Source organism: Anolis carolinensis, chromosome 2 (genome assembly GCF_035594765.1).
Source record: "Anolis carolinensis isolate JA03-04 chromosome 2, rAnoCar3.1.pri, whole genome shotgun sequence".
Taxonomy (NCBI): Eukaryota; Metazoa; Chordata; class Lepidosauria; order Squamata; family Dactyloidae; genus Anolis; species Anolis carolinensis.
Genome location: NC_085842.1, coordinates 86121585 through 86135578, shown reverse-complemented (window position 1 = coordinate 86135578; position 13994 = coordinate 86121585). Strand labels below are relative to the sequence as shown.

The 13994-nt window shown below is 41.1% G+C and overlaps 1 protein-coding gene across 1 annotated transcript in view; it reads right to left on the bottom strand.

The window, feature by feature from the left end:
• Positions 1-13994, bottom strand: part of camkv (CaM kinase like vesicle associated) — a 72731-nt gene that overhangs the window by 9121 nt on the left and 49616 nt on the right. Inside the window, exons 2-9 of the mRNA XM_062970109.1 lie at positions 11943-12051; positions 10434-10565; positions 9176-9250; positions 7980-8122; positions 7032-7148; positions 4332-4407; positions 3129-3265; positions 824-902 (exon numbers count right to left, since the gene is read on the bottom strand). Of these exons, the coding sequence (XP_062826179.1) occupies positions 824-902; positions 3129-3265; positions 4332-4407; positions 7032-7148; positions 7980-8122; positions 9176-9250; positions 10434-10565; positions 11943-12037 (854 nt within the window). The 5' untranslated portion in view covers positions 12038-12051. The remainder of the gene's footprint in view (positions 1-823; positions 903-3128; positions 3266-4331; positions 4408-7031; positions 7149-7979; positions 8123-9175; positions 9251-10433; positions 10566-11942; positions 12052-13994) is intronic.

Below are 13994 nucleotides of genomic sequence, written 5' to 3'. Positions count from 1 at the left end.
AAAAAACCTCAATGAAGGATATACGATAAGAATAAAAGCTTAGGAAACTGCTTTTTTGAATAAAGATTCCAGAACTCCACAGCTAGCATGGTCTGTGCCCGTGATGGCAGGGCAAGTCTGCACTTGTTGCTTGTACAAAAGACTTTTCCAAGCTCTGAACTCTACCTACCCAGTTAAGAGAGACCCCTATGTAGAATTCAACTTTGTTGCAAAAGCACTGTTGAACCAAAAGCTATTTGCCTACTGGCTATAGGGCAGTGGTTCTTAACCTGCGGCTCCCCAGGTGTTTTGGCTCCCGGACAGTTTGCCAGCTGTTAGGATTTCGGGGAGTTGAAGGCCAAAACATCTGGGGACCCACAGGTTGAGAACCACTGCTATAGGGTATCAGAAAGGGAAGTCATGCAAGCCTTCCTTGGCCTCTCATAGGCCTTATTAGTCACATCTTTATCTGACTGATCATTGAGGAAACACTAATTCTGCAGCTGGAAATGTCCTTACCTTGTCTCTGGAGTAGAACAGTATCTGGCTCAAGGCTTACTTCTGTAACTTTGTTGCACCCTGTCTGAGATCTAAGGCTGCATCTACACTGTAGACTTAGTGCAGCTTGACACCAATTTAACTGCCATAGAATCCTGGATTTGTAGTTTGGTGTGAGACATCAGCACTCTTTGGCAAATAAGACAAAAGATGTAGTAAAACTACACTTCTCATGATTCCATAGCATTGAGCTATGACAGTTAAAGTGGGGTCAAACTGCATTAATTCTACAGTGTAGATGCACCTGAAGTCCACCTCAAGTCAGGAGCAGTTCTTGTGTACTTACCATTCATGGGAAATAGCCTCCTCTGCTGTAATCCTTTGGTCTTGATCCACTTCCATCAGACGTGCCACCAGGTCCTTGGCTGGAGAAAAGAGGAAACAATTACAATGGCTTAGCATAGGATGAGGGACACAGCAGACAGTGATCTGGAGATAGTATGAGGTTTTCACCTACCTAATCATAGTGGTGAGTAGGGTGGATGAGGAAGTGGTTTACCTACCTAATAATTCATCTTTTGCTCAAGAAAACTAGGCTTTATCTAGAACAGTGGTTCTCAATCTGTGGGTTCCCAGGTGTTTTGGCCTACAACTCCCAAAAATCCCAGCCAGTTTATCAGCTGTTAGGATTTCAGGGAGTTGATAGCCAAGACATCAGGGGACCCACAGGTTGAAAACCACTGATCTAGAACATACAAACTTGTTTGTATGTTCTATTATGCTTGTGTAACTCTATTATGCTTGTGTAACATGTTTTTTTTAAATAAAAATAAAACTAGGCATTACAGAAGGTTCAGGTGTAACAGATTCCCAAGTTGTCTTCAAATGAAAAGCATCCCTTGGAGGCTGCAATTTGGAAAGAATCATGGGGGAAATGTTCCTTAATGCTTAGACGGTTTTTACCAATGAATGGAAAGTCCATACTAGTGGTGGAAAATAGACATGTGGGGCCACCAATTTTAAACGGAAAAAAAAATCAGATTGAAAAACTTTAAGTAACCTCTAGTCCAATCAGAATCCTTTCATGATTGCTCTATTTTTTAAATCATGTGGGTTTCAGACAGTTACTGCATAATATTTATCATGGTCATTTGGGAGAAAGGTCCTAGAGAATCACAGCAGGGATGCAAATTTTTATTATCTCATGCAAAAATGCATTGTTTCAAAACATCTCTCTGCAGGTGATTACAAAAGTTCTTGCACATTTTAGAATTGTATATTTTGGAACATTTTTCTGCAAAAAGAATTAATTTTAAATAGTTTATTTGGATTTTTTGTGAAAAAAATTGGGTGAAAACCTTGCTGCCCCCATCCCACAAACATGCTTTTAGTGCAAAAACATTGTCTTTTGGGACAAAACCAGGTATTTTGCAAAAAACCAAAAAACCAAAAAAACCCACAAACCCAAATGAAAAAAAAATTCACGACAGTTGACAATTTCCTTGATTAGATGTTGCAGTATGATGAGACACCCTTTCTCACTGAGAAAGATTCCATTGTTAAATACAATAGGCCATTGCTGTCTGCTGTTTTTTTTCAGGACCCAACAAGGACACCAACATTTATGGATGCTGAAGTTCCATTATATACAATGGGGTAATAAAATGGCATCCCTTATATAAAGTTATTGTACTTCCAACTCTACTGTATGCCTGTGAAATAATGGACCATCTACAAACGTCACTCTTGACTTCTGGAAAGATTCACTCAGTGTTGCCTTAGAAAAACCTTGCAAATCTCTTGGGAAGACAGGTGCGCAAACAGTGTTCTGGAAGAAACAAAGACCACCAGCATTGAACTTCACTGGCCTGGCCAAATTGTCCAAATGCTGATCACCATTTACCAAAGCAGTTACCTTATTCTCAGTTCAAGGATGGAAAACAGAATGTCAGTATACAACAAAAGGGATTTAAAAATGGGCTGAAAGCAAACCTAAAAAAATGTGGAATAAACACAAGATCTAGGAAGTCCTGGCTCTTGAGGCTTCTAATTGGAGGTCAGCTTTTACCAACAGTGCTGTGGATTTCGAAGAGGCATGAATAAAGGGCGAAAGGGAGAAACATGCCAAGAAGGCACATCAGGAAGGCATGTCAGGATTGCCTTCCGTCTCGAATGTGTCCTCACTGTGAAAGACCATGTGGATCCAAAATAGGTCTCCACAGTGACTTACAGACCCACCACCAAGACAATCATACTTGGCTGCAAGTGATCACCTATAGATAAAATGGCAAAATCAAGATTTGCCTTTTGGATTTTTATTGAATATTTTCAAGCAGTGGATGGTTGAATCCATAGATGCAGAATCTATGGATAGGAGGTTTTATTACATACTTGGACATACTGGGTAAGTCAGAGACTTCTCCATCTATCCTTCCATAGAATGGTGCCAGTGACAACTTATGTTTTCCCTACTGCTATGACAGGAGAAGGGTGAATAAAGCTGATGGGGCAATCCTGTTGAATGGATATGGGAACCACTGAGTTGCGTTTATCAGTCACAATTGGGGGAGGCAACTCCTATAAGGGACATGCAATGTGCATTTTCCTGCTCCCAACTCTCCAGCCCATTATGCCTATTCACGAAGCCTTACCTGCCTGGGAGATATCATCCCAATAGGGTGGATCAAACTCGTAGTCACCAGCCAAGATTTTACGGAACAAGTTCTTGTCATGATTCTCATAATCATCCTCATCCATTTCCTCATAGAAGGGTGGGTTCCCTGACAAACTGCAGCACAAGGATGGGGTATATGTGTGAGAAATTAACTACAGTAGATACATCAGCAACAAGAGGTTGAAGATTCATGGTTTTCAGTGCTGGGCAAAGCCTCTTACTTGCTCATAGGTTGACTATCCCTTATCTGAAATGCTTGGGACCAGAAATGTTTTGAATTTCAGATTTTGGAATCCATGTATGGGCATATATGTAACTAATGAAACATCTTAGAGATGGGACCAAGCCTAGACATGTAATGCATCAATGTTTTATATACACTTTATACACATTGCTTGAGGTAATTTTATACATAATACAGTAGAGTCTCACTTATCCAACACTCACTTATCCAATGTTCTGGATTATCCAACGCATTTTTGTAGTCAATGTTTTCAATATATCGTGATATTTTGGTGCTAAATTCATAAATACAGTAATTACTACATAGCATTACTGCGTATTGAACTACTTTTTCTGCCAAATTTGTTGTCTAACATGATGTTTTGGTGCTTCATTTGTAAAATCATAACCTAATTTGATGTTTAATAGGCTTTTCCTTAAGGCCTCCTTATTATCCAACATATTCGCTTATCCAACATTCTGCCGGCCCGTTTATGTTGGATAAGTGAGACTCTACTGTATTTGTAATAATTTTCTGCATGAAATGCTTGTATACACCGATAGTGACACTGAAAAGCAAAGGTGTCACTATCTCAGTCACCCATATGAACAGTTTTGGATTTTGGAGTATTTTGGAATTCTGGAAAAGAGATGCTCAAATTATACCATCACTGGTCTCAGCATGCGGCAACTTGAGGCCATCCCAAGATGGTTTAGGATGCCAACCACCATTATTTCTCGCTCTTTTCTATCTAACTAGGGATAATGAGAGTTATATTTCACTTTAGCAGATTGGGGGCAAGTTGCCTCCTCTATTCCATAACCAAGTACTTTTCCTTGAGCCATAATTTCCACCACGTCTGTCCTATTTTATTTTCTGATTTTCACCCTCCTTGCTATCCACACTGTCCCATGAGAACTTGGGCATCCCAAAGCCTCACCTTCCCTGCTTACTTACAGAATATACATGATCACACCAATTGCCCAACAGTCCACAGGTCTTCCATATCGCTGGCGCCCAACAACCTCAGGAGCTGCAAGATCAAAAGGAATGGCTGAATGCTCTTCCACAGAAATGTCTACAACTCCCCCACTCCCTCACAGGAAATCTTCCGGAACTCAGGATTTCAGAAACCTTGCTTCAATCAGAGCTGAAACTGAACATTTTAAAATATCACATGGTACTATTTTAGGACTAGGCCACTTAGAAGGCAGATGTAAGAATTTACACAGTTTAATAAGTAAACATTATCTGTATATTTTAAATTAGTGTTTTACAAATGCAAAAGAAGAGAGAACAAACACGTACTATTCACTGGAATTTTTTCTGTCTCAGGAGCAACTTGAGAAACTGCAAGTCGCTTCAAGTATGAGAGAATTGGCTGTTTGCAAGAAAGTTGCCCAGGATGTTTGATGTTTTTACTATCCTTATGGAAGGCTTCTCTCATGCCCCGCATGGGGAGCTGGAGCTGACAGAAGGAGCTCACCTGCTCTCCCTGGATTCAAATAGGACTGCTGTCGGTCAGCAGTCCTACCGGCACAAGGATTTAACCAATTGCGCCACCGGATGATATTTATTTACTGGACCTGTATGCTGCCTTTCTCCTTAAAATAAAATCCAAGGTAATTCAAATATTATTAAATAAGGAAGAATGTGCTTAAAACACAAAATGGACCTATCATTTAATAGACATCTAAGCACCCAGGGGCAGATCTAAATTAGGAGCACACCTAAGCTGCAGACCTACATCTTCAGGGGGACTGCAACCTCATCAATCACAGATTGAATCCTTATTCCCTGATCTCATCAGGAACATTTCTGTCTTGTCTTCAACTTGTTTGCCCTCATCCAGTACATTACAGCTGTCAGGAACTGGTTTAGCACAGAAACCACCTTTTTAGAACCAAGGTGGAAAAGAGTAAGAACTGGATGTCATCAGCACACTGGTGACACCTAATGCCAAAACTCTGGATAACCTCTCCAGGCTCGAACACTGTTTCCATCCTAAATATCTTGGTGTCACCTTAGATCAAACATTAACATATAGGAAACACTGCATGAACACCAAGCACAAAGTAGTTGCACACAACAACATCCTGCGGAAACTTACTGGCAGTGCATGGGGTTCAGGCCCACAATTAATAAAAACATCATGGCCTTGTCTTACTCAACTGCTGAATATGCCTTTCTTGTCTGGCACAAGTCTGCTCATGCAAAGCAGGTGGACATAGCACTGAACGAAACATGCAGAATAATCATAGGATGCCTTAAACCCACACCTGTTGATAAACTCTACAAGTTAGCTGGCATTGCCCCCCCCCCCCCCCCAATGTGCGACGAGAAGTTGCTGGTAACGGTGAGAGAAATAAGGTCGAACATTGTGAAAGTCATCCACTGCATGACTATCAGCCTCCTCCCAGTAGACTCAAATCAAGGAAAAGCTTCATGAAAACCACCACTCCTCTTAATGTTCCTTCAACAACAGCAAGGGTGTCCCTCTGGGCAGCTAAACCAGGCAATCCCAAATGGATGACCCCCATGAGGGTCTTCCTCCAGAGGCAAACCAAGAATGGGCAACTTGGAAGTCCCTAAATAGAAGCGAAGTGGGCAGATCAAAAGACAACCTGGCAAGATTGTACTACCTGGAGGAATCCTCCAACTTGTGTGACTGTGCAGCAGAACAAACAACTCCGCATATGTATGCTCGCCCACAATGTCCTGCCTCATGCACGGAGAAGGAGTTGTTTAAAGCTACGGACAATGCGGTCGCTGTTGCCCGATTTTGGTCTAAAACTATTTAGCTGCTTGTGATTCCTTTATTTTATCACTTTTAAACTTATTTATTATGCAATGCTTTTGACACAAAATAAAATAAATAAATAAACCTCTCCAAGGGCTTCATGTATATGTTAAATAGTATGGGGAACAAAACAGAGCCCTCTGGACTCTCACAAGTCAAGGAAACAACAAGGACTCAAACAGGAGGCCTCCAGCACCACCTTCTGGTATTGCTCCTCCAAGGAAGGAATGAAGCCACTGCAAAATAGTGTCTCCAAGTCTCATCTTAGTGAGGCAGCCCAAAAGGATACCATAGTCAATGACATCAAATGCTGCTGAGAGGTCCAGCAAAACTGTCAGAACACATCCACCCTGTGTAGTTCCTAATGTGGGGGTTCCACCAAGGTGACCTATCATCGTCGTCGTCATCATCATCATCATCATCATCAATATTATTCATTTATATCCCGCTTTTTTCCATAGGTGAGATTCAAAGTGTCATCTCTGTCCCATGACAAGGTCTGAAGCCAGATTGAAATGGATCAGGATATTGTGTCTCATGCAGTCTTGCTTCTGGTGGTGGGAGGCCACCATTTAACTTGTACAAGGGATCTACGAATGAGATGAAGAATCCATAGAAGCCTAATGTGGCAGCCTTCACACTAGGCTTGTATACCTTTCAGCTATTCTGCTATGTTGGATGACTGCTTTGTGGCTGCATATACGCCCCTAAATTAGGCCTCCTGCCTCAGATGTACATACTCTCAGTCAATGCAAATCCAATCAGCTTCTGTGTTGATGTTGGTGACAGTGCCATTGCATTATTTCCTTTAGGTAATGAAATGTATTGGGATGGCCTGGCATATTGCCATATCTTACCTAGATATTCAGGGGTTCCACAGGGTTCCTTAATGAGCCCATTTTCCAGTTTGGCGAGATGAAAGTCACTGATCACGATCTTGGAGTTCTTCAGGCGGTTATAATACACTAAATTCTCTAACTGCAAGAACACAGTAGGAAAGAAGAGATGGATGAAGGGAGGAGCTTCCAGAATGTGGACAAAATAACTCCTTTCAACTTGGAAATGCATGGCACACCATACTTGGAATGGGTCTTTCTGTATTTCTGTGTGTATGACTGTGTGCGAGAGAGGTAATGAGTATGAGCGTGCATATTGCATGGACATGACCTTAGCAATAGTGAATTAGAATAGGAAACAGATGGTATTGTATTGGCTTTACTCTACTTCGAAATGGAAGCAAGAGCAAATGAGGATGGGATAGGTAACTGACTTGGGCCGGGCTGTGGCGCAGGCTGGTTAGTAGCCAACTGCAATAAATCACTATGACCAAGAGGTCATGAGTTCGAGCCCGTGTCGGAATGAGCACCCAACCATTAAAATAAAAAATAGCCTTGCTCGTTGTTGACCTAAGCAACCTGAAAGATAGTTGCATCTATCAAGTAGGAAATTTAGGTACCACTTATGTGGGGAGGCTAATTTAACTAATTTATGACACCATAAAAATCGTCCAGCAGCATTTGGAATGAGGAAGTATCCAAAGACTCGGCATCACAATGGATGATGAAGCAGCTGTTCCCCCTGTGGCCGAATCGAGCATAGCCTCAGGAAGCTGGAAAAGGTTCAATTGCCTCTGTGTCTCTGTCTCTATGTTCATGTGGCATTGAATGTTTGCCATGTATGTGTACATTGTGATCCGCCCTGAGTCTCCTTTGGGGTGAGAAGGGTGGAATATAGATACTGTAAATAATAAATAAATAAATAAATAGGGTGTTGCTGTGCCCAAGGCCTAGCAGGGGTGCAATGACTTGCCTTGAGATTCCTGTGTACAATTTTGAGGGAATGTAGATAAGCCACAGCCTCAAGCACCTGTCTGACGACATTACTGGTGTCCCGTTCAGAGTAGTAACCCTGGTCTAAGATCCAATCAAATACTTCTCGTCCAGTGGCTCTGTGGATGGGAGAAGAAAGAAGGAGACTAGGTAACGTAATACTGCAGTACTGCCTCAGTATCATGCAATAACATCACTGCCATATCAGAAAAGTGGGTTACTCATAATAACAAGATTGGTAGAAACTGTGCCTCAGGACCCTTTCATACCACAAAATTAGAGCACTATAATTCCATTTAACTGCCATGGCTGCATCCTATGGAATTGGCAGTCTAGTCAGAGGCCCTGGAGGAGTTCTCTAGCTAAAAATTCAAAATATCCCTTCTTCATAGTGCTGCATTTGTTTCACGTGAAAGGCTTCCAGAATACATAGCAGAACTAGGGCCAGCTCTACCATTAGGAAGAGTGTGGCAGCTGCCACTGTATGATGAGGAGCAGATGTGAATTATTTAGAATACAATTGTGTGCTCTGAACAGCCTACCTTCTGTCCCCTTAGCTAGCCCATTATCCCCAGATGGGATGCAAGGTGGTGTCCCACTGTCATCCCTCAATTCAGTTGTCCTTTGTGTGAAAATGGGTGGGTGGTGAACTTGCCCTCATTTAAGATAGCATTTTAGGCCAGCCTAAATGGAACATACAGAGCTGCTTAGACCTCTGATCCATCCAATTCAGTGATTCGGCAAACTCTAATACTCTAGGTGTTTTGGACTTCAAATCATAAAAGCCTCAGCCACTTTTGCCAATGTTCAGGGACTCTGGAAGACTAGAGTTTGGGAAACATGGATAAACCAATTTAGCAGCATCTCTCCAAGGTTTCAGGGTGAGCTTCCCCATCCATGAAGGAAGATGGTGGGAACGCTGTCCACCAATGAATCACCGCTCTTCTCTCAAATGAACATAATGAATGGCACACAGATAAAGCAATAATAAGTATTTAAACTCCCGCTCTCTCACATTTGTTCTTGAAAAATCAAAGCAGCTTCTGATAATTATTTGGAGAGACAACCTGTAAAATGCAAATAAGATGATTCAGAACTGAGAAAGCTCACAAGAAGCCCTGAGATGCAAAGGGGAGAAACCATTTGCATCTTTGAATAGAATGCCTACTTACAGTTCCAAGAAGAGGAAGTATTCTTTCCGGGTAACATACACATCCACCAGCTGCAAAATATTGGGGTGTTTCACCCTGCAGGGAAAGGAAAGCAAGATGAAAGCTAGGAGTTGGGTGAGATATTGGGGCATTTCCAATCCAAGGCTAAGAAAGGGTTTTGTAGCCAAGAAATGGGCAATGCATGCTACCTCAAGGTTGTTGGACCACACCTGCCATCAGCCTTATCTCAAGTAGCCAATGGGGAATAAAGATGAGAATTGCAAAAGGTCTGGAGGGCTACACAATCTCCATCTATGCAGTAAATGTTTTTCTGTTAAGTATCTGCCTAACACAGTGGTTCCCAACCTTTGGTCCTCCAGCTGTTTTGGATTTCATGGAATCACAAGTTCTAAATTAAGAATCCTCCCCCAGTTAATGCCATGTTCTCAATATGACTCACATCCCTAGGTGCTTATTTTAAAAGCAGCCTATCTAGTCTGGCCCTTAATTGCCAACCAGTGCCTTGTAGGTGGACAAGCTGGTAACTGTCATTGAATAGGTAATAACGTTGTTATAGCTGTATTTCATGCGGGAAATGAATTAAACTGAACACTCAGCAGCCTGAGGTTGTCAAGTGATTTATGCTATTAGAGAAGGTATCTCATGTTCTGCTCACCAAAGAAATCAATCATAACAGTTCTTCTTCCATAGATTTTTAAGCGCCTTGGAAAGTATATTTTCCTTGCTGAAGGGAAATGGCTGGAACTCAGGGAATGCTTTCACGTGTTGTGATGGCAATGCATACGGGATTGCATAAGGTTCATACTCAATTAACTAATAGGCAAGATAAGTATGGTAATTCAATGCATAAAAAGGGTGCTGTGATGATGTGGAATTACATGGGCCATAGATGTTCCTGGCCCAGTTTTGTGGCCTCAATTGATCCAATTCCTTTTCTTGCCCCAATAGTGTAACTTTAAAAAAGGAGAACTGAGCTCCTGAAAGTCTGTGATTATAAGCATGTGTCCATGCTTTTTTGGTGGTGATGGGTCAATATACCCTGCTTTCTCTCTCCATAAGGAGACTCAAAGCAGACACTAGTGGAGAACTGGACAACTGGTGGCCTTCCAGACATTGTTGGAGTGCCATATTTATTAGCTCTGGTCAATCTAAACAATTATGTTGGAATATGGCAGCTGCATCCTAAAAATATTTTGAGTGTTGTTCATTCTTCAGTATTTAGTTGAAGGATTTATCTTTGTCAGCATTCACAACTCACATCTTAAGGATGATGATCTCATTCTTGGCTGCCTTCCGCACTTTACGGCCATCTCTTTTCAGAAACTTCTTGCATGTATACAGCTTGCCTGTTGATTTCTCCTTGGCACGGAATATCTCACAGAACTCCTCTCTAGGAGAAAGAAGAGTCATATTCACATTTAAGCCATTCATGCCCAATGGCTGGAGCAGCCCAACTATGCAGCAGGGACAGAGAATTGTTTGGCCTTTTCTGAGTCACACACCCAAGAGAAATGAAGGCATAAGTTTCTGTCAGGGTTGGAGAACTTGGACCTTCTAGATGTCTTGGGATATACATTTTATCATATCTCACCACTGATCATTCTGCCTACAGCTTCTAGGAAAAGAAGTCAAAAACATTTGGCAGGATAAAAGTTCCTCCCCCTAAATTTACCTTGTCCATTCCTCCACAGATTCTTGCTAAGAGACCACCCACACTCCTAAATTGTAGTTGTTTGACACCACTTTAACTGCCATGGCACCACCCAACTGAATCCTGGTATTTATATTTTGTTGGGGCACCAGAGCTCTCTGATAGGGAAAGGGCTAAATATCCCACAAAATGACAAATCCAAGAATTTGACAGCATTGAGCAATCACAATTAATGTGGTGCTAAACTGTTATAACTGAGCAGGATGTATAAAGCCTAGGTTGAAGTATACCAGTGGTTCTCCGCCGGGGGTCCCCAGATGTTTTTGGGCTTCAACTCCCAGAAATCCTAACAGCTGGCAAACTGGCTGGAATTTGTAGGCCAAAAACATCTGGGGACCCCAGGTTAAGAATCACTGAAGTATACAAAATCATGGGGATCCATGAGGTCCAGAATATTCCTGGAGCAGGTGTTCTTCTCTCAGATCATACAGTCCTATGGTCCTTTGCCAACTGGTCCCTTGCCAGAGTTGATACTTTCCTTTTACATTTCATTTCAGCTGAATTTCAGTGGAAAAGACTTTTAATTCATGAATATCTTGTCCCTGGGAAAAGGTAGACATGAGGACTACAAACACAAAATGTGTTTTAAGGCAGGAAGAAAAAGTGTGAATTAGGAGTCAGAAGATTCCTGCTTGAAATCTCAACTTCAACTCTCATATGTTCACTATGGGAATGGGCACACTATCTTCTGCACAGGCAAAAAATGCCTTGTGGAAGGTTGCATCTGCGGAAGCAGAATCTGTTGATAGGGAGGGATGGATGGAGATAGGGAAGGATGACTGTATTTTTAAATATTTTACAGGAAATTATGTTTTTAAAATGGGTTACTGTTTTAAATTATGCTTTTAAATATTGTTGCTTTTGTAAACTTTTGTAAACTAATGTTTTAGCTTAATCATTTTTAAATTATTGCAAGCCACTTTGTATCCCATCTTGGGAGAAAAGTGGGATATATATTCAAGCAATAAATCGATCAGTCAATATGTGGAAGATGACAACTCTGATATGGGTGGACCTCTCCCCTGACAATATTTGAAGAAAAGTCAGAACACTTACGTTTTGATGACCTGCCCCAAATCATATCTGTCAGTCACTTCTGATGGCTGGTTATAATCCTTTTTATCTCCCAGGGTAACACATCCAAACGGCATTGCCAAGCCTGGTGCTGCAAAATTAAGAATGAAAGGGTTAGGATCAACATCTTTGGGATAAAGATAGTTTCAGGTATAATGGATCCAGGAAGAGCCAGTCAATGGTGTGCTACTGAGCAGGATGGAAGTAAGCACAGACAGGTACAAGGCGCTGTAACAAATCATTATATAATCTACCCTCATTATCACTTTCCTGCCCCAGTTCACACACCTTAAGAAATCAGCTGACTCATTGGCAAGCAGTCATTTCACACTGTAAAGTAGTTTACATTCTTTCTGACTATCTTAGGGCCAGAAAGACCTGGTGTGAAAGAGATACACGAACAGGATTTCCCAGTTAAAATAATAAACCAAACATTAAATTAACCGCTGCTGTGCTCTCCACTCCACTGGTTTGTATCAAAACAGTGGACAGTGTTTAACCCTTTTTCCTGCACCATCATTTCTTTTTATTAAAAATCTTTGCTCTACTGTCAAAGCTGCCTATTTCTCTTTTCAGAGAGGCAGCTACCAAAATGTTCTGTGAGAGTTTTCCTTGGTGGGATGAACAGTGATTCCATAAGAGAGAGGCCTGAACTGGTCACGTTCAGACAACTTCTGCAATTAGGCCAAGGGCTATAGTTTGCCCAGCCTTCACTAAATCAATTTCAAAAGATTATCATTAGGGTATACATACATTTCAGATAGCTACAATCCATATTACTTATTCTATAAACTGGCAGTGGGGAAGAAAAGACAACATGCTTCAGCAAGTATAGTAATAACTCTGTCATTTCATGATGCTGATAATGAACATGTGCCAAACCTCTGAAGGAAAAAATGTTCCGTATTCCAGTGATAATTCTAAAACTTTGTCCTCTAGATGTTTTGGGCTTCAGCTCCCACACCTTCTGATCATTGGTTAAATTGGTCAGCCAAAGCCTTTGGGAACTGAAATCTACAACACTCAGAAGATCAAAGTTTGAACTAGAGCATAAACAGAAACTTGAAAAATATTACTAAATATAGCCATGGGCTACATGGAGGAGGAGTGTCAGTCACATTCAATACCTAAAAGAGTCTTAAAGCAGGAAAGTCTCATAACTTTCTTTTGAATGTAGGTTTTTCTGCAACTGGCCGAAAGCCAAAAAAATACTGAGGTGAAAAATGATAGAATTGATTCATTGGCCTGACTCTCTACATGTGTTAGGCTTATCCAACAAACTAAACTGGTTGGTTCCATTAAGAGAGTGTTTTTTCATCTGTCTAATGGATGCTCTTTCTTCTCAGACACACTGCAGGTATAGTTTTAGGAGTATTTCTACCCTATTACACCATAAATCATATTCTGCACCGAAGATGTTCTATACCCAGGAGTGAATATACAACATTGGTTAGATTTTTCTTCCTCTTCAGAATGATTCTGGGGGAAGTTATTGGGTGCAAGTCTAGGTAGTTTGGAAATTTAGAGTAGATGAATAAAAAAGCCATCTTTCCTGAGTGCACTACCTTAAAGTACTGCTGGCGTAAATTTGTCATAGCTCATTTGAAAGGACTTGCAAGTGACTAATGATACCTTCTGCTCACATTTTTCAGATAACTAAGACCACGATAACTGTACTTAAGTATGATTCCAATCAGGATTGTCAGGACTGGAATTCATTTCAGTGTGAAACAAGTATAACAGTACAATACTATGCATCTTCATTCAGGGGTATATCCCTGTGTTTTGATACTCTCAGAGAAATGGGGATGGGATTGCAAACTAACTCAGTCTAGAGCCAACCTACAGTGAGCAATCACTTAAACAAGAATACAGCAAAAGGCAGGGATTATAAAGGCTGCTCCACAAAGTTGTATATTATATTTGGAGGCCTCCTTCTCAGGTGAGAAGCCATATATTGAATTTGTTTCCAAAACGTACCTAATTCATCTGAACAAATTTTACAGGAATAAAAAAAATGTGCTGAAGATATGC